General features: G+C 40.3%; 1 protein-coding gene across 1 annotated transcript; it reads right to left on the reverse strand.

Moving 5' to 3' along the window:
• Positions 1-491: 491 nt before the first annotated feature.
• Positions 492-1292, reverse strand: LOC128547145 (putative deoxyribonuclease TATDN2). The gene has a single exon (XM_053518892.1). It carries the CDS (start codon positions 1289-1291, stop codon positions 497-499), a length of 795 nt encoding a protein of 264 aa, XP_053374867.1. The 5' UTR covers position 1292; the 3' UTR covers positions 492-496.
• Positions 1293-18748: the final 17456 nt, after the last annotated feature.

Raw genomic sequence — 18748 nt, forward strand, 5'->3', positions numbered from 1 at the left:
AAAACACCTGTTGAAAAAACTTATATTTACATCCGATACACTTCCATACACAGGTTTATTTTTAGATTACACACCACACTTAAATATGTCATATCATAATTGTAATTGGTGATTATTAAATATAGCCCAAGACAACTTACCAATAACCTTAGTATGATGATGATGTTGTAGAATAATGTCTACTGGCAGATATCTGAATGGTTTATGATGGACGGTTTGACCGGCTGGAACGCTCCACAGGAAATCACCCTTTTCGGCTTCCGGTAGGGCTATCCTCACGTATGTCGGACCAGACCGGACAGGCACTACACTCCTCCCCGTCCTATAGAAGGAGGTAGTCTTAGACCATGGGAGTTAGCCATGGTCTCTTACTCTCAATAATGAGAGATTCCTGGGTAAAACCAGTACTAGTATTGCGGCTTTTCAGTCACAATACCACAACTACCGGTGACCATGAACATTTCATCCACAGTACACTGGGTTGAGCCCCTATGGCTTAACCGGACTCATCACCGTACATTGAGACTGGAGGGAGCTTCTCAATGTACAGTCTTTTTGCGTTATTACTTGCCAACTTGAGGAGGTCACCCCAAGATTGGCCTCTGGCCTCAGCTACCCTGGATGCAACCCATCCAATCATATAGGGATTGGACTTTTTACAGCGTGGCGGGCTGAAATAAGGAGCATCCGTTTCAAGGAGCAAACGGGAAGACTCTAGTTTCCGGAGCATGTCTAGGTAGTCATTGGACTTACAGATCATACTTGTGAACCCAACATAAGTGTTAGGGAACACCTCTAACCATTTTTGTAATATGTCCAAAGACCCTGTAAAGCAGTGAAGGTGAATCAGCTGCTCCTTACTGACTGAGGGATGACCCTGTAACAAGTAAAACATAGTTAACAGAGACTCATCTGAAAGGTTTGTCAAACTTCTGCAATGAATAACGAGCACATGCTCCGGTTGCAGCAAAGTCAAGACTTGCTCAACCTTGCGGAGCTGTTCAGCCCATTTTTCAGCAGGTTCAGTTCGATCAAGACCTATCTCCCCCAATCCTGCTACCTCCGGAAATTGGAGAACTTCCGCCAGCTTACTGAACCCTTTATCGGTAAGCGCCTTCCGGGGGTGGAGTCCCACGACCGGTACGACACCCTGTTCAGACCATGATTTAATACCCTCCTGTGTAGGGTAAGTCTCAGGGTCACAGAAAACCCCTACAACTCCCACGAGGTGAACCTCGTGAGACTCTAGCGGGTTCAGATTACTCATCTCTTTCAGAGATGGGTTAGTCATCCCCCACTCCCACATAGTCCTGTCAAGGTGACAATGACTATCAAAGGCTTCAGGCAACTTAGGGAGATTCTGTTGATCATCCTGGGACAGCTGAAATAAGTGTCCAAGTTTCTCAACCTGATGTCGCTCTAACATTGACATCAATGACAATAGAAAGCGCCAGTGTACCAAGGCCGTGACATCATTACCCTCTGGTCTTAATATCACGTCCCTAGCAACCGACACCCCCAAAGTCCTACCCAAATCAACCATTGCCTGCACAGTGGAGGCATCTGGCTGCTCAACCGAGGATAGTGGACTCAGCGATTCAATATAAACCAGTAAGTCACTGAGCTCCCGATGTGCTCCTAAAAGCCACCTGCAGCATAGCTTCAGGGCGCTTAACCTGCGTTGAGATATTTCATCTCCTGAAAGTGCCAGATTAAACACACCAGGCAAATGACAGAGAAGCGCATGTTTGCGACTAACACCTGCCCCACATCCTCCTACCGGACACCTAAGGCCATGCCCTGGTTGCCCTGTTTCTCCCAAAGACAGCTTTGGCCTCTTTGCAAGGGTTTCTCCACTCAGCGTATGCTGAACTGAACGGCCTTTAACATGGGACCCTTTCCCCGGACCAGCAGGCTGCTTCCCCTTACCCGGCACAGTAATGACAATCTGAGGCTTGTCTTGCCGAACAGAAGGTCTTTGTGCCCTCTCTGCCGGGCTTCTAGAAACAGGGCCTTGCGGAACATGCCCTGTCCCAGAAGCACTGTGCTGGGTCTTACTCTCGTCTCGCTCACGCGGACGAGGCTTAACCGGACTAACCGGTTTCCCACTGCCTGAGGGTTTTGTTGGGCTGTTTCCTCCCAACAACTTTTCGGCAGTTCCAGAAGAAACCGATTCTGACTCGCTGTCAGTCTCTCCCCCAACAAGCAATTGCTGCTCTGCCGGAGGGACCGACTCGAGATTCTCACCAGTCCGTTCAATAGCCGGATCTGTCCCTAATCGGATGTCCCTACTCTGTTCACGTGGGGAATCCTGCCACTTGGATTTACGAATGGGCCCCAAACGGCTCACATTCTGGGAAATCCACTCACGGGAGTGACACTGTAGAATGTCTAACTCCCTGGCCAGATCCCTTAACAAACTAAACTTATGCCTGTTTCTGGCTTCACGGACATGGTCCAACAGGATTTCAAACCTGTTCGGTCGCCTACTAGAGGTGATTTTTACGGCCAGCTCCTTTGGGTTCATCAGGTTGCCCATCTTGAGCACCTTCATTACCCTGCCCAGACCGTCCTTGTACTCTTCAGCCATGATTCTGAAAAAAGACCCAAAAAATGATCAATTTTGAGTCCTCACTCTTCTTAGACAGTCCGGACACTTATATTGATTTATGTCTAGTGCATCTGAAGCGGTTATGTTCACACAGGACCCATGGAACCACTCTTTACAGAAATCACACTGGATCATATATCTACCCTGCCATGGCTTTCGACATAAGCAGTAGACTCTGTCGTTGCCTTTAGCAGCAGTTATGTCACCTGGATTTTGCTCCCAGTGCTTAATCCACCGTGGCACTTCCCTGTCCTTACACTGTTTTAGTCTATCATGGTTTACTACCAAAACAGCATTTCTTAGTTTAACACGGAAGAGGAATGATGACAATTTGGATACTATCATCACAGGTCCCTTCCATGGTGGACAGAGCTTGCGGCATTTACCCTTCAATACCGCAGTATCAAGTAGGTAGACCCTATCACCTACCTCATAATTCCTCTCAAGTAAACGCAAGTCATAATTGCGCTTCATTCTTTTTGAGGAAGTTTTCATCATTTTGCGGGCTATATCATGTGCATCCCGCAACTTCTGGACCAATTCATCTGAGTAATCACTAGGGGACTGGCTTTTACCCAGATGCTGAGGAAACATTAGGTGAGCAGGCGCATTGACCTCCCGACCTAACATTAACTTATTGGCCGTAAACCCGGTCATACGGTTCACAGATGATCTCAACGCCCCAGCTATTTGCTGAAGGTGCAAATCCCACTGGTTTTGTGATTTGCCAATGAAACACCTAACCGCATCCATCAGAGTGCGATTATACCTTTCTACCTGACCGTTTGCAGAAGGTCTATACGGAGTAGTCCTTGCTTTGTGTATTTCAAGAACTTTACAGACCTCCGTAAACAGTTTCGATTCAAAGTTTCTGCCCTGATCAGAAAATATCTCAAAGGGCACTCCAAACCTAGTAAAGAAACCGTCCACAGCTGCCCGTGCAGTAATTTCTGCGGACTGGTTAGGGAGTGGTATACATTCCACCCATTTGGTGAACTGGTCCACCATCATAAGTACATACTCATTGCCCCTAGGAGTTTTAGGTAAGGGACCTAGGAAATCAATATGTACTCTTTCCATGGGCGAACCTGCCTGGTACTCAGTCAATCGGCACTTTCCTTGCCGATCGGCTTTCTTATTCTGATTACAGGTTTCACATTGCGACACGTATTGTCGAACGTCCCTGCCTAACCCATACCAGACAAATTTCTCCTTAACCCTCTCCTTAGTGCGTTTCACACCCTGATGCCCCGAAGATGGAAGTCTATGGTTGAGTGCTATAGCTTCCTCTTTCAGGCTTTCTGGTATAACAAGACGAATGTCATCTTGTTCTGAGTCATTCTGGTATAAAACACCATCTAACAGAAGAAATTGTTCTTTGTTTAACCAATTTGACTTAGCCCCTGGACTGGCACGAAACAGATCGGACGGATCCGGATCTATTCTCTCTCGTAACCAATTAAAAACAAACAGCAATTCCACATCCTGTTTCTGAGCATCTCTCAAATCTGCTACTGAGAACCCCCAACTACACAGCCTTGAATTATCCCTCAGAGTTCCTTGATCTGGTACCGGGGTCGAACTCTGAAGGCTAGACCCCTGACTCTGTATAGAGTCGGAGTTACCTGTCGCACCCGTAGGTACGGCAAGTCTTTTGTCCTTTCCAGGGGATTGGACCTTATACTGTGCACTTGGTTGCCTTGCTGTAGACACTGAACCTGATTGTCCAGAATCGACTTTATTACCGAGACCCTTACCTGTCTCAGTCTGATTTTTGGCACCCTTCCTCGTGGTTACCATATTTATGCTTGTAACTTCAGTTCCTGGGCTGTTCTCAGACACCTCCCAAGGAATGAGTTCTACAGCATCCCTGAGCATATCTACCACAATAGGGCTTACTCCCCCAGAGTGGTCTACATCCATGCCAGATAAAATTACTTCATCTGGTAGGCTACTCTCAGATATGCATTCTGAATCTGAGACTTCTATTGCAAGGGCTGGCTTGCCACTCTCACCTTCAGTCTTAGTGGTGGTTCAGTCTTGATACCCGTAGACAGTCGTTCCCATGCCTTTGTTGGTCCCAGGCTTCCCAGATGCTCCGTGATGGCCAACCACAGAGGTATTGTCTGGGTTACCTTTAATTACCAACGGCACGGCGTCGTCTACTTCTTCATAAAAGTTTTCCCAACTATCATGGGCCTTTTTACAATATTTACACCCGCCACAAGGCAACTGTTCCAGTCGTGTACCAGCATGATACTCTTTGCAATGCCTATCCTCAGCCGGCATTCTAGATAAAGCGTCGGCATTACCATGCTCACGACCTGCCCTGTGCTGCAGCACCATATTATACTGAGACAGCTCCTCTAGCCATCTCGCCAGTTGACCTTGAGACTCTCGGAACCCCATTAACCACCTTAAACTCGAGTGGTCAGTCCGTACAATAAACGGTCTGCCAAGTAAATAGTGTCTGAACTGCCTGGTAAATCTAACTACAGCAAGCAGCTCCTTTCTTGTGACACAATAATTTCTCTGCTCTTTTGTAAGAGCATAACTACCATATGCAATGACCTTTTCTTTGCCATCCTGGACCTGAAGTAATTCTGCTCCAATAAAATTATTACAGGCATCCATGTCCAGGATGAATTTATCAGTTTCGGTTGGCAAGGTCAACACAGGCGGCTGCGTCAGAGCTTTTTTTAAAGCTTCAAAAGCTCTAGCCTGCTCTTCCCGCCATACAAACTGACGTTGGCCTGTCACAGCATACAGAAGTTCAGCTAACTTCGAAAAGTTCTTAACGAAGCCTCTATGGTAGTTCGCTAAGCCCATAAACCGTTCCACATGCTTTGCACATGTTGGAACCGGCCATTGCTGGACCACTTCAATGTCAGTCTTAGACATAGCTAAGCTATTGCCACTGACATTCCTTCCCAAGAATTCTATATCTTTCTGAAAAAAGATACATTTCTTAGGCTTCAGTTTCAGCTTGTATGTGCGAAACCTCTGCAAGGCCTCTTTCAGATTAACCATATGGTCTCTGAAACTTTTACCAAGCACTACTATATCGTCCAGAAAGGCTAACACCGCTTTCCATGTTAGGCCTCTGAGGACTAAATTCATAATTCGGGCATATGTAGCTGGTGCTCCACATAGACCGAATCCCATTAGCACATGCTCAAAAAGACCGTATTTCGTTATGAAGGCAGTCTTTTTCCGGTCTTCTTCCCTGATGGGAACTTGCCAGTAGGCAGAGTTAGCATCAAGCTTCGAAAACCATACACTCCCGGACAGAGTGTCTAGACAGTCATCCACTAAGGGCAAAGGAAACACATCTTTCTGACATTTTTCATTTAAAGCTCTATATCCTCCTCCCCCACTTCAATAATTTCGGACACTGGATAAGCTCTCCCTATCTCAGATCCCTTTGAAATTAATTTATACCTATCAGTGGGGTTTACAACACAAACTACTGGATCAGTGAACCCTTCCCTGACCACCCTAGGCTTCCATACCTTAGACTGGTCTAATGGCTCAATGACATAATCAGTAAGTTCTGTGTCCATTTTACATTTTACATGGTGTACCGAATGAGGCGGAATAACCTTGCGTTTAGCCACAGTAACCCTGGACACTGAAGGAAAACCGTTTATGCTATCAACATCAAGAGTTATGTGCATGCCGTCAAAGATTATTATACCCCTACCCATGTCTAAAATCGATTGGCCTTTATCACAGAGAATGTCAAAACCTAACAACATTTGTTGTTCTATTGGGGCAACATATACATTCTCCTTATACCATTTCGATCCTATTTTCAAGCGGACGGGGCCAACAATGTAGCCGTGTAACCATAACTCCCTTCCAGCAGTCATAAGTTTAACCTCTTTGACCTTAGGGGGCTTATGCCGCAAGGAATTATAGACCTTGTCTGAAATAATTGTGACCTGGGCAGCAGTGTCCACAATTGCTTTTACCGGTTGATCACCCACTTGAATTCCCATGGAAAATTGAGAGGCCGACTTTACCTGGCATACAACAACATGCTCAAGATCAGATTCAACCTCCACCTTAACCTGGTTATTACAAGTGCTATTACAGTGGTCTTTCTGTTCTTCCGGAACAGGGAATTTATCTAGGGTCTGGGTGCCACTGCTTTGTCCGACCCTTTGTAGTTTAACCGATCCTGTTGATCGGTTTTTTTCTTTGGACAGTCCCGGCGGAAATGTCTCTCCTTGCCGCATCCATAACACCGAAAAGGCCCTTTCTTAGCTTTAGGCTTTGGCCTATCTCGGTTGTGCTTAACTGCCATGACTTTATCAAATGTTTGTTGCAACTGTTTAATTGTCTCCATGACAGTTCTATTATCCGGTGCTTCTCTAGCACTTCCGGATCCTTCACTCATAGCGTAAACCCTTTCTGGTTCACGCCGCTTGGGTTCGCGTTTCGGTTTATCGTATATGGCCGAATGTCCCTGTTGGTACTTTCGAACCATCTGTTTAGCCTGTTGGATACTAGGAGGATTAAGCATGAACACATTCTATCCAGCATCCTTATCCAATAGGCCCTGACAGAAACGATTTATGACCTGATTGGTCACAAATGAATCTGGCAGACTTTTAAATGCTTTCGCCGCAAGAGTCAAAAGCCGGTCTGCATAATCATCCAACAACTCACCATCTTTCTGGCAAGCTTGTTGAAATTGTGTTTGAGCTGCTGCCGGCAGCTCCTGTTCCCCAAAAACGCGCTTCTAGTTTACTACGTAAACTCTTATACGAGTTCACGTCCGCTCTATCATGTATTAATACATAATATTCAATAGCTTTGCCAGTAAGTGCCCAGCACAAGCCATCAAATTTTTCTATATCTGACCATCCGCAGGCCTCTGCATATCTGGTAAACTTTAAATCAAAAGTCCCCCAGCTGCCTTTACCGTCAAATGTCAGATGCTTTGGCAAGGAACTTACTGACTTCCTTTTCCTACTATAGTCAGCACTAACCTCTAACTTTGGCGATGGTTTAGTTGCTTTCGCATTACCATCACCCTCTTTAGGGGTGCTAGTTTCACCAAGGTCGAACTTTAATTTCGTTCTTGGTACCTCTGTTTTACTCCTGCCCGCCGGTGTTGCAGATACAAAGTCGGCCGGATTTTTCAACAATGGCTGAAATTTACTTTGAAATTCCTTTTGAGCCATTGCAGACATATAATTAGGTCTGGGGATGGCCCTTACTGGCGAAACCCCAGGTCTAGCATGAGCAGACCTTATACCTTCGGCCTTTATACGTGATGCTATACTAGGCTCCTTAGGACTCTTAGCCTGTTCATCACCTTCCACCTGTACCCACATTTTATTCCGGGTAAAATCAATTTTACCCAGCTCTAAGTCCGTAAATTTCTTACGCCAAATTACCGACAGCGTTTCTGGGGTTAAATTCCCAGTAGCCTCACGAACGGACAAAAGTGCCTTGGCAATTTTTTCATTTATGCCCGGTATTGTTTTTAATTGCTCAAGTGTCGCAAAATTAATTGGGACCACCTGTGCACTTACTTCTAAAGCAAAAGGCTTGCCTTTTGAATCTTCTTTCTGTGCCATCTTCGATAAAAATCAAAAGAATAACAACAAACAATATCTAGAAATAAATTTATTATTTCAATTCCAGACTAATCCAAAAAATATACCTTTTATGGATCCTGAAAAATTCACCAAAGGAAACTCAAATGCCGACTTCCTGGATTTCCGATGGCGCATGCGCAGACAGTTATCCGCGAGATTCGAATAATTATTTCAATTATTCGACTAAATACACTCAAAATAAAATTTTAAATGTATCTGACCAAGAACGTAATCGTCTAAAAACAATTACGCCCCCCCCCCCCCCCCCCCCTTGGTCCTTTATCTCACCCGAATTACAAAGTTTTTAGATCGGAAAAATGGCCGAATCTAAAAATCAAATTCTGCTAGGTAACGTTTTATTGGTCGACGAAATTGGGCTCTAAATCACCGCTGCCACCAATATTGTAATTGGTGATTATTCAATATAGCCCAAGACAACTTACCAATAACCTTAGTATGATGATGATGTTGTAGAATAATGTCTACTGGCAGATATCTGAATGTTATGATGGACGGTTTGACCGGCTGGAACGCTCCACAGGAAATCACCCTTTTCGGCTTCCGGTAGGGCTATCCTCACGTATTGGCATTTGAAAAAAGCATTGTGTCTACTATTATCCTAACCTTTAAATTCATGGGGGGAAGTGCATTCTTGGGGGAAACAGGTTTTACTGGTAAAATCCGGAACACTGGTTGGCAAACTGCCCGCCTTCTGACTAATTTACTGTTGAAAAATGGCTTAAACCCAAAAAAAAACAAACAAACTTTAAAATCCCAATGACATTCAGTAGGGGAGAATTTATAATCCTTCCTTTTTCTTCCCAAAAAATGATCATGGGAATTACACATTTTTAGTCTACGTTCATTAAATATAGAGATTTTGGGCTCGCCCATGGTTGGCTCCACTTTGGGTTGCGCCCCGATTTGGTTTTTTTTGTATGTAGCTTTCCAGAATACTTGTAGGAATGGATGAAACTTCACACACTTTTTCCTGTGTAAGACTTACCTGCAGGGGTTCCATACTCTATTTGTTTTTTTAAAAAATTTACCCCTTTTTCGACATAGATTTTTTTGGTTAAGGTTGTTTTTAAAACTGGACTAATCCTAATTGGATGGATTAAAGTTCACACTCTTTTTCACGTCAGATTGCGCCAAAGCGGCCCCTAACTTTTTTTGTTTTTTTTAAAAAAATTACCCCCTTTTTTTAACATGAAATTTTTGGGTTCATTTTTTGTAGTAAGTGGTATCCGTACCCCACTAAGGGGGAAAAGATTAAAACCACACACTTTTTCACTGTCATGAATACTGCTGTGAAAAGGGGTAAAAAAACTCAACTTTGCTTTTTACAAAATTTGCCCCTTTTTCAATTAAGATTTTTGGGTTTAAATTTCTTATATTAAGTGGTATTCAGCCCCCACTAATGGGATGGATTGAAATTTCACATTTGTCCACTTCATGCACTGATAAGCACTTTGCAGGTTCCTAACCCATTTTCTTTTTCAAATTATGCCCTTTTTTTTGACTTCCAATTCATTCGTTACAAGGCTGTTGAATTGTCAAGCGTTGCGGGCTCTGCAGCTCTTTTAAAACGCTTGAAGGTGGGACTTTTTTCGGGGAGAAATACATAGAAATTAAAGAAGAAATTACAAAAAAAATTAAAAAAATGTGAAAAATAATCAAATGGATTTCATAATGTCCTCTTTTTTAAATTTTGTTTAATTATCTACATTCAGTTATAGGTTTTATGTTTTTGGGGGGTATAAAGGAGTTGTTTTGTAGTCAGCAGTAAATTTGGTCTCCTTGCAAAAATTGGGGACAAACTAATTCAGGAGAAACTAGTACACATAATCCAGAATTGGGTGTGCATGACAAATCTTTATTTGGGTGAACAAAGGTAGATGCTCAGAGGCCCCAGTCCCCACAAAAAAATTGTAAATGAACTTTTTCTTTTTTAAAAAGGGGCCAAAATAATTTTCAAAAGTTAGATGTGAGGGCAAATTTTTTTTTGGGGGGGAAATGGGGTTCATTTTTATGAAAAATTTTTTTGGGGGGGCAGTTTTTAAAAGGGGATTCCAATTTTACTTTGCACCATGAAGTTTGTCCCCAGAATTTGAATATTTTTCTGTGAAGAAAAAGATGGGGGTCCGATGCCCCTATCTCCCCTCTGTAAAATTCTATGGAGCAAACAGCTTCTACTTTTTAAAGGGTTCCGGAAATTCATGCACTGGTCACCATGAATGTCTTTGTCTGTGATAATTAATTTATACCCCAAAAATAAAGTTTTGGGGGGGGTTTTTGGGTGGTTGTCGGTTGGTCTTTCGGTCCTTTGTTTTCTGGTTTTCCGGAGAAAAACCAGGAAAGGGGTTTAACCTATTAAAAAATTTTTTTTGGTAAAAGGGTTTGAAAAATCGAAAAAAAAGTAAGTTCGCTTTGGGGGCTCAGAGGAAAAGGTCAAGGTCACAGTGACTCGAAACAGTTAAACATTTCCCGGATGATAACTTGAGAGCACTTGGGTCTGGGTTTTATAATTTTTGTACCAGTATAACTATAAAATAAGGTAAAGTTTGACTTTGTGGTCAGTTGGTCAAAGGTCACAGGACCCTGACAGTAAAACGGTTTCCGGAATTTTAAAGAAGTTTGGGGCCTAGGATCTAATTTTTGGTACCGGGTAACTCATGAATAAGGCAGTTTGACTTTGAGGCCCCAGGGGTCAAAGGTAAGGTCCGGGCCAGAACAGTGAAAATTTTCCAGATGGTAACTTGGAATGTTTGGGTCTGGATCATATTTTTTTGAAAAAGATGTAACAGGAAAAGTACAGGTCGAGTTCGATTTAAAGGCAGTAGGTAAAGGGTTTAAGGTTCAAGCATAAAACATTAACATTTTCCGTTTAATAATTTAAACGGGGGTCTGGGATCATGAAAATTTGATAGGGAAGTGGAAAACCACAATGACCCCTTTAAATTATATCAGTGGGTCACAGTAAAGGTCACAGTAATGGAACATTTAAAAAGGGTTTTGGACAAACTTTAGAACATTTGGGAAAGGGATCATGAAACTTAATAGGGAATTTGGGTCTGACCGCAAAAGACCCCTTTGATTTTTAGTTCCAAAGGTAAAAGGGTCGAGTCCGGGGAACATTTAAATTTTTTGGGGAAAATAATTTGAGAATGTTTGGGGCCAAAGATTTGAAACTTCATGGGGGTTTATCATGACCAGCAGATGACCAATTTTTGGGTTTTGGGTCATGGGTTAAAAGGGTAACAAGTTCGCCTTGGATTTGGTTTTTGTTCTGTGACTAACATATTGTGGGGGTATAATGGTCATTTCCCTGTGATAACTTAGTTTTTTTGTTGGGGGGGGGGGGGGGGGGGGGGGGGGAATGGGGATGGAGGAAGTAGGAGCCTATTGGCTGCTCTTTTCTGTGAATTTTTGGTTAGGATTTGTCTTTAAAAAAAATTAGTATTGTAAATTTAAATGAATTAGTTTTTGTTTTTCCTTTTTTTGACTTTCCAAAAGTTTGCTCTCACCAGCCAACGAATCTTTTTCATTTGGAGAACAAAAGGTAAGTTTTCTTTTGGGAAAATTTTTTAAACCCTTTTTTTTCTGTTAAAAAAGTCATACGCAGGAAAACTTTTTAGAGTGAAAAATAAAACATAATGCAAAGTATAATCAAAGTTTAAAACCCCAAAATAGGCCTTGTTTTTGTCCATATTGTTGTTGGCCAAAAGGGTAGCCAAAACACTGCCCAAGGAAAAAACTAGGAAAATTTTAAATCTCCTGATTAATGGTAATTTATTTTAAACTTTCGAAAATTGGCGGTGACACCATTAGAAATTTTTGATTTTTTCGTTGTTTTCATGTTGAAAGAAAACTGTGTTTTTGATTAACATTTAAACAAGTAAAAAAAAGAATGGGTTGTAAGTTTACTGTATGTGTGATAATTTTTAGGTATAGCCAGACATTTCAGCTAACTGGGAACTTTCGGGATTTATTTTTTCTGTGTTATATTACCCTGAGTATATTACCATTTGAAGTATAGAAACTGCCTTAAATGTCATTTTGTAGGGTGCAGGCAACGAGAACCCCCCCAAAATTTTCACGTGTTGATACCAATCACATTTTTTTCCAAGCCTTTTTTTATTTTTGCAGTTTTCACATTCATCCATTTCCCCGCTGTGAATCATGTTATTATTGCACAAAAACCCACATCTAAATGTCTCTTTAAATAAGCCCATCCTTTCAATTAAACGAGTTTTTCTACTTCTCAATATTTATTTCCCTTGAAAATTGTCAGACTTTGGCAGGGAAATTGTTTGTACACAAATTATTATAAAAAACACCGAAAATGTTTTGTAATACACAACAATATTGTTAAGCTGAAATAGGGCATAATCTACAGAAAAAAGTTCACATCTTTCATCTACCTCTTACTTAGTTATTTACATGAACATTTACCCATTTTGTTAAATTTTTAAAACTAAAAGTAATGTTAATTTTATTAAAAAAAAAATGGCATCATTTAAAAAAATTTACACAAGTACTTCTCTGATTTTGGCCCCCTATTTTGAACCGTCAGATACTTTAATTTTGTATTGGCCCTGTATTCAAAAATTGGTCCTGCTTTTATAAAATTTGGCCCCAGTTTGCTTTGATTAGCCTACCGGGTTTTATTGTTTCCTAATTAAAACGTGTAAAAATTGTAAAGTTGAAAATAATGGCTTATCTCTCCCCCCAGATTTCATGTTATAAGTTGGGAGCTACTTGTGAAGCACATTTACTTGGAAAAAAACCAGGAACACTGGGGGTTAATTTCCCCCTAAAATAAAGAAAACTTTTCAAAATGGGGCAAAAATTAAAACAAACAAACGATTTTTTTTTCAAAAAATTTCTTTTTTTATGATCTGTTTTACAAAACATGGATATTGATCTTTGTAGTGGAGATAAACAAAGAAACCTTCTTTTGCTGCTGCTGGTTTGGTGAAAAGAAACGTAAAATACCCTTTTAGGCAAATGTGTGTTAAAATTTCATGAAATTTGTCTTAAGATGTTAATTTAAAGTCCAATTTTTAAGTCTTTTAGTTAAATTGTTCAAGATATTAAACTCAATTTTCCTTTCGAATCATTTAAAAGTTGACCATAAAAAAAAAAGGAGAAATGTGTCTTAATTTATTTACTTCCTCAATTTTTAAATTTTAAAATTCTTCAGTTTGAACAGGGGGAAAATCTCTATTTGGGAAAAAAATTCAGGCTTTTTACTGGGCCCAATGTAAAAGTTTTTCGCAAAAAGTAAAACCCTTTTGCTCATTTTTGGGAATCAAAAAACCTTGTTTTAGTCCCTTCACTAGTGACAAGGGGAGTTTTGTGATCACCCTTCGTCCCCGTTGGCGTCCCTCCTCAACAATTTCTTGCCACATATGGTTTCATTTATATTTTATTTTTTCCAAAATTTCAACAACTTTTTACCATAAGACTGGTTTCCTTTTTTGAACGGGGAATCCCATTATGGGTTTCAGATTATGGCCCCTGAAAGGGGCCAAATAGCTATTTTGCCTGCTACAATTGCATTATTTAGATTTTATTTTTTCCAAACTGGCACACAACTTGTTTAAACATAAGACTTGGTTCCTTTCTGGAAATGGCCCGTTCCATTGGGGTTTAAGAGTTTTGGCCCCCCGAAGGGCCAAAATTTGATATTTTGCCCTTTTCTACACAATAGCAGCTTCATTTATGATTTTTTTTTAAACCATAAAGCACACAGCTTGTATCACCTTAAGATCTTGGTTCCTTTCTTGAACTGGTGAGATTCCTTTATGGGTTCTAGAGTTATGGCCCCTGAAAGGGCCAAAATTAGCTATTTTGACCTTTCTGCACAATAGCAGCTTCTTTTATGATCTGAATTTAACCAAACTTGCACAAAACTTGTGTCACCATAAGATCTCAGTTTCCTTTATTGACCGGCTAGATCCCATAATGGGTTCCAGAGTTATGGCCCTGAAAGGGCAAATTAGCTATTTTGACCTTGTCTGCACATTAGCAGCTTCAGTTATATGATTTGTTTAACCAAACTTGCACACAACTTGTATCACCACAAGGTCTTGTTTCCTTTCTTTAACTGGCCAAACTGATTACCTCCCTGATTGTAATCAAAATGGATTTATATCAGTAAGTACTTATAGGACTTATTTGAAATTTCATAATTGTCATTAGTTGGACTGAGACAGTCAGGGTAGATAACTATGGACTGATTTTATGTCAAATTACCTCCTTTATTTCAAATTAAAATGGGTATATCTCCGTAACTAATGAAGATACTGATCTGAAATTTCATTTATGTCAACAGATTTATTTTGGCAGAGCCTTCTTTGTTCACTTACAATATTTTTTTTTTTTTAATACTTCCCTTTTACGTTACTATAAATAGCTTATTTTTGGTAACTTTTTATTATTGGCCGTAGGGAAAAAACGAGACCACTTTCCTGTGGTACAAACATGGATGGTACCTCCAATTTTTAGGTGCATTTTGACATATCTGTACCTTGTAAGAATTGTTTTTTCTTTTTGGTTAAATTTCTTCCCTTTGTTGTCCCTGTCCTTTGGACTTAAATATTTTTACTGAGGACTTCTTGTCCTAAAGTGCAATGATAACAGTTGAGCGATATAGGGCCATCATGGCCCTCTTGTTGTCGCTTGCTTCAAAAGTCCCTGTGCATTAGAAATACATGGTATCATTAGATGAAACATGCCATGCTTACTTAGTTATTTATCTAAATTTCCGTCATTCAAGCAGACTTAATAAAATTTTTATTTACATTTTTGTTTAGGACTTTCAAAGCTGCCTGAAAATGATACTTAATTCCCTATTGAAAAATTAGGTATATATTTAATATGCTTTGCAATCAAAATTATGGAGTGTCAGTCATGTGAAGTATAGGCATATTATACAAATGTGACAGCAGTGATATTCTTTAAATAAAACTAAATTTTTAGAAAGATGCAAGGGAATTATCTAGATGGGAAATAATTGTTTACATGTATTCTGATTGCCATAACTTTACTATATCAGTGTTTAGCTCACCTGTCACGTAGTGACAAGGTGAGCTTTCATGATCGCGCTTCATCCATCGTCCGTCCGTAGATCATCCGTTCACAGTTTCTTGTGAACACGATAAGAGACCACAGTTTGCAGTCAATTTTACTCAGACTTGCACACAACTTGTATTGGCATATTATTTTTTTTTTATTATTATTATATACCACATTTATATAGCACTCTTTTCATATAAAAATACGTTCAAAAGTGCTTTACATAAAAACATTTATATAATGTTCAATAAAAAATGGGAATTGAACTATTATAGAAGAAATTAAAATTACATTACGGTAATAAGATACCAAGCATTTTAAATTGGAAGGTAGGCAGATCAAAACATAAAACAAAATACATATCATAAAACATTAACTGACCTATCAAAGACACAGGTCAGAGCAGAATAGAACAGAAGATATCTTACATTTTGAACAGACAGAATTAAACGGTATGATGTCTGCGAAATGCATCACAGCATGCAAACCGTCCGGTATGATTGGGCCAATCCCTACCTAAACGGTCCGGAGAACATCCACGATACATCCCACAGAAAAAAAAACACCGCCAATATTATTCTGTCACACTGGAGTTCTTAATTAAAGTAATTAATTGGCCGGCAAAGTACCTTCATTATAAATCAGGTAATCAGTGAGATGTTAGTTGCCAAAGAATTGTATGAAATAATGCGTCTTTAGCGCTTTTTTGAAACTTTGCACGGTCTTGCACTCTCTTATGCCAGATGGGAGGGCATTCCATAACCTCGCAGCAGCTGTCTGAAAGCTCCTGTCACCAAATCGTATTGTTCGACATTTGGGCACCACTAGTTTTAATGCATTATTCTGCGATCTCAGATTTCTGGATGGTGTATATATTTCTAGCATGTTCGCTACATAAGCTGGTGATTGATCTTTGAGTGCCTTATATGTATGTGTTATAATTTTGTATTCTACCCTACATTGCACAGGAAGCCAATGGAGTTCACGCAGAACAGGCGTTATATGGTCGTATCTGGATGTTCTGGTTACGATTCTAGCTGCCGTGTTTTGGACATATTGCAGTTTGTTCATTGACCGTTTTGGAATTCCATATAGAAGAGAGTTGCAATAATCCAAACGTGATGTAACAAGAGAGTTGATTAGAGATTTGGTTGCGTTTGCGGTTATATATTGTCTGATGTGACTAATTTGCCGCAACTGTGCATAGGAATTTCTACACACACTATTCACATGTTGCTCCATCCTCATGTTCGAATCCAGGAAAGCACCGAGGTTCCTGACACTGCCTGATTGTTTGATTTCAGAGCCGTCCACTTTCACAGATATGTTAGAAACAGATTGTGTCTTGTGTTCAGATGAAAATATGATTAATTCTGTTTTTTCAGCATTGAGTTTCAACATGTTAGTATTCATCCAACTTACTATATCCTTTAAACAACTTTCAACGCGATGAATGGTCTCTTCAATAGACATTTTATTTATTGGTTTGAAGGATTGATATAACTGCGAATCGTCCGCATAGAAATGATTGTTCAGTCCGTGCTTTCTGCAGATAGCTCCGACTGGTTTTGTGTACATTGTGTAGTTCTTTGGCCCCAGGACAGACCCTTGGGGTACACTGTACTTCATTAGCACTGGTTGTGATAGCTCGCCATCTATGCATACGGTCTGGTAGCGGTCACTAAGGTATGACATCATCCATGCGAGTGGCTTGCCTGTAACACCAAAGTGACGTTCAAGGCGATGAATCAACTTCCGTGGTCAATAGTGTCAAATGCTGCAGAGAGATCAAGCATCACAAGAATAGTCACATTGTTCTTATCCAACGATTGAAGAATGTCATTTTGAACTTTTAATAGGGCGGTTTCGGTTGAGTGGAATTTTTTATAAGCAGATTGATTAACTTCATGAAGTTCGTTGTTCCTCAGATGATTTTCAATTCGAAACATTACCACTTTTTCTAAGATTTTGACAGAAACGGCAAGTTTGACACAGGTCTATAGTTTTTTAGGACATTAGAATCTAGGCTTGGCTTTTTTAGAAGAGGTCTTATTCGTGAATGTTTGAACGCTTTGGGCACATACGCAGCATCTAGAGATGCATTCATAATTGTTGTTATCACTGGTGTTAGTTCGTCAAGACATTCTTTTAATAACCATGTTGGATAGGATCTAGTTCGCATGATTTGTTCGCTGACTTTTTGATAATTGATTTCACTTCGTCTTTGAGGCTTGAGTAAACTCTACATAATTGACACCTGTGTATTCAGTTTCTATGTCATCTAAATCAGATACAGATTGTGTTTGCGATGCTATATCGTTTCTGATTGTTTCGATCTTTCCAATAAAGAAGTCACTGAAATCTTGTGCGAGATGCTGTGGAGATGATTGTGATGGTAAAATCACCTGATTTGTATCGCCAAGAAGATTTTGGTAATCTTTGATAAACTCTTATGATCACTGCCACATGAGTCAATTTTGCCTGTATAGTATTCAACACGAGCTTGTTTTAGCATCTTATTCACTTCAGCACACTGTGTTCGGTAAATTTGGTGATCGATTGTGAGCTTACTTTCACGCCATTTCCGTTCTAATTTTCGTTTCTGATGTTTTGCTTTGTGGAGTTGATCGGTATACCAAGGACATGAAGGTCTTAACACAATAGTCTTGGTAGTCAAAGGGGCGTGTTTGTCTACTATAGAAATTAACTGATTTGAATATTCCTCCACAAATTCATCGATATCAGTATCAGATGGAGTGCATTGTGTGTTAAAGAAATCTATTCTTCGTATGTCTTCTCGAAATGATCAATGTCGATCGAACGTAATTTCCTGTACGACACAGTTTTTCGTACTGGGGGTGGTTTGGAAGCTTTGGCGTCAAATATCACAGCAAAATGATCACGTGACATCTTTCCATTTGAATCAGAGAGTCCAGGATCTATGACCTCGATATTTGAAACCGTGACATCATTATCTCTGGTTATCACTACATCCAACTTATGCCCAGCTACATGAGTTGGTTCTTGTACATGTTGACGCATGCCACATGCATCTAGACTGCTTGTAAACTTTTTTGTGTCACTATTTTCCGGTAAATCAAGATGGAAGTTAAGGTCCCCTACAATGATGGTGGTCTTGTCAATTGTAGCATATTTAGCTAAGAAATTGGGCCATTCTTGCTCTAGGAAAATATTTGTGTTTAAACCGTTTTCTTTGGAAGGGGGTGGCCGGTATATAATGGCAAGCCGTAGGCCTATGGAGTGTCCGCCTGTAACTACATTGCAATCCATATACTCAAATTGGGAAAATTCGTTGTCTTTGCTTGATGTGACAATGTTCACTTGTATGGCTCTCTTGTGAATAATTGCTACGCCCCCGCCGCGCCTACCACTACGAGGGACATGTTTCATTTTGTAACAGTCGGGCACGAGTTCGCCGATG

This window comes from Mercenaria mercenaria, chromosome 12 (genome assembly GCF_021730395.1).
Source record: "Mercenaria mercenaria strain notata chromosome 12, MADL_Memer_1, whole genome shotgun sequence".
Lineage (NCBI taxonomy): Eukaryota > Metazoa > Mollusca > Bivalvia > Venerida > Veneridae > Mercenaria > Mercenaria mercenaria.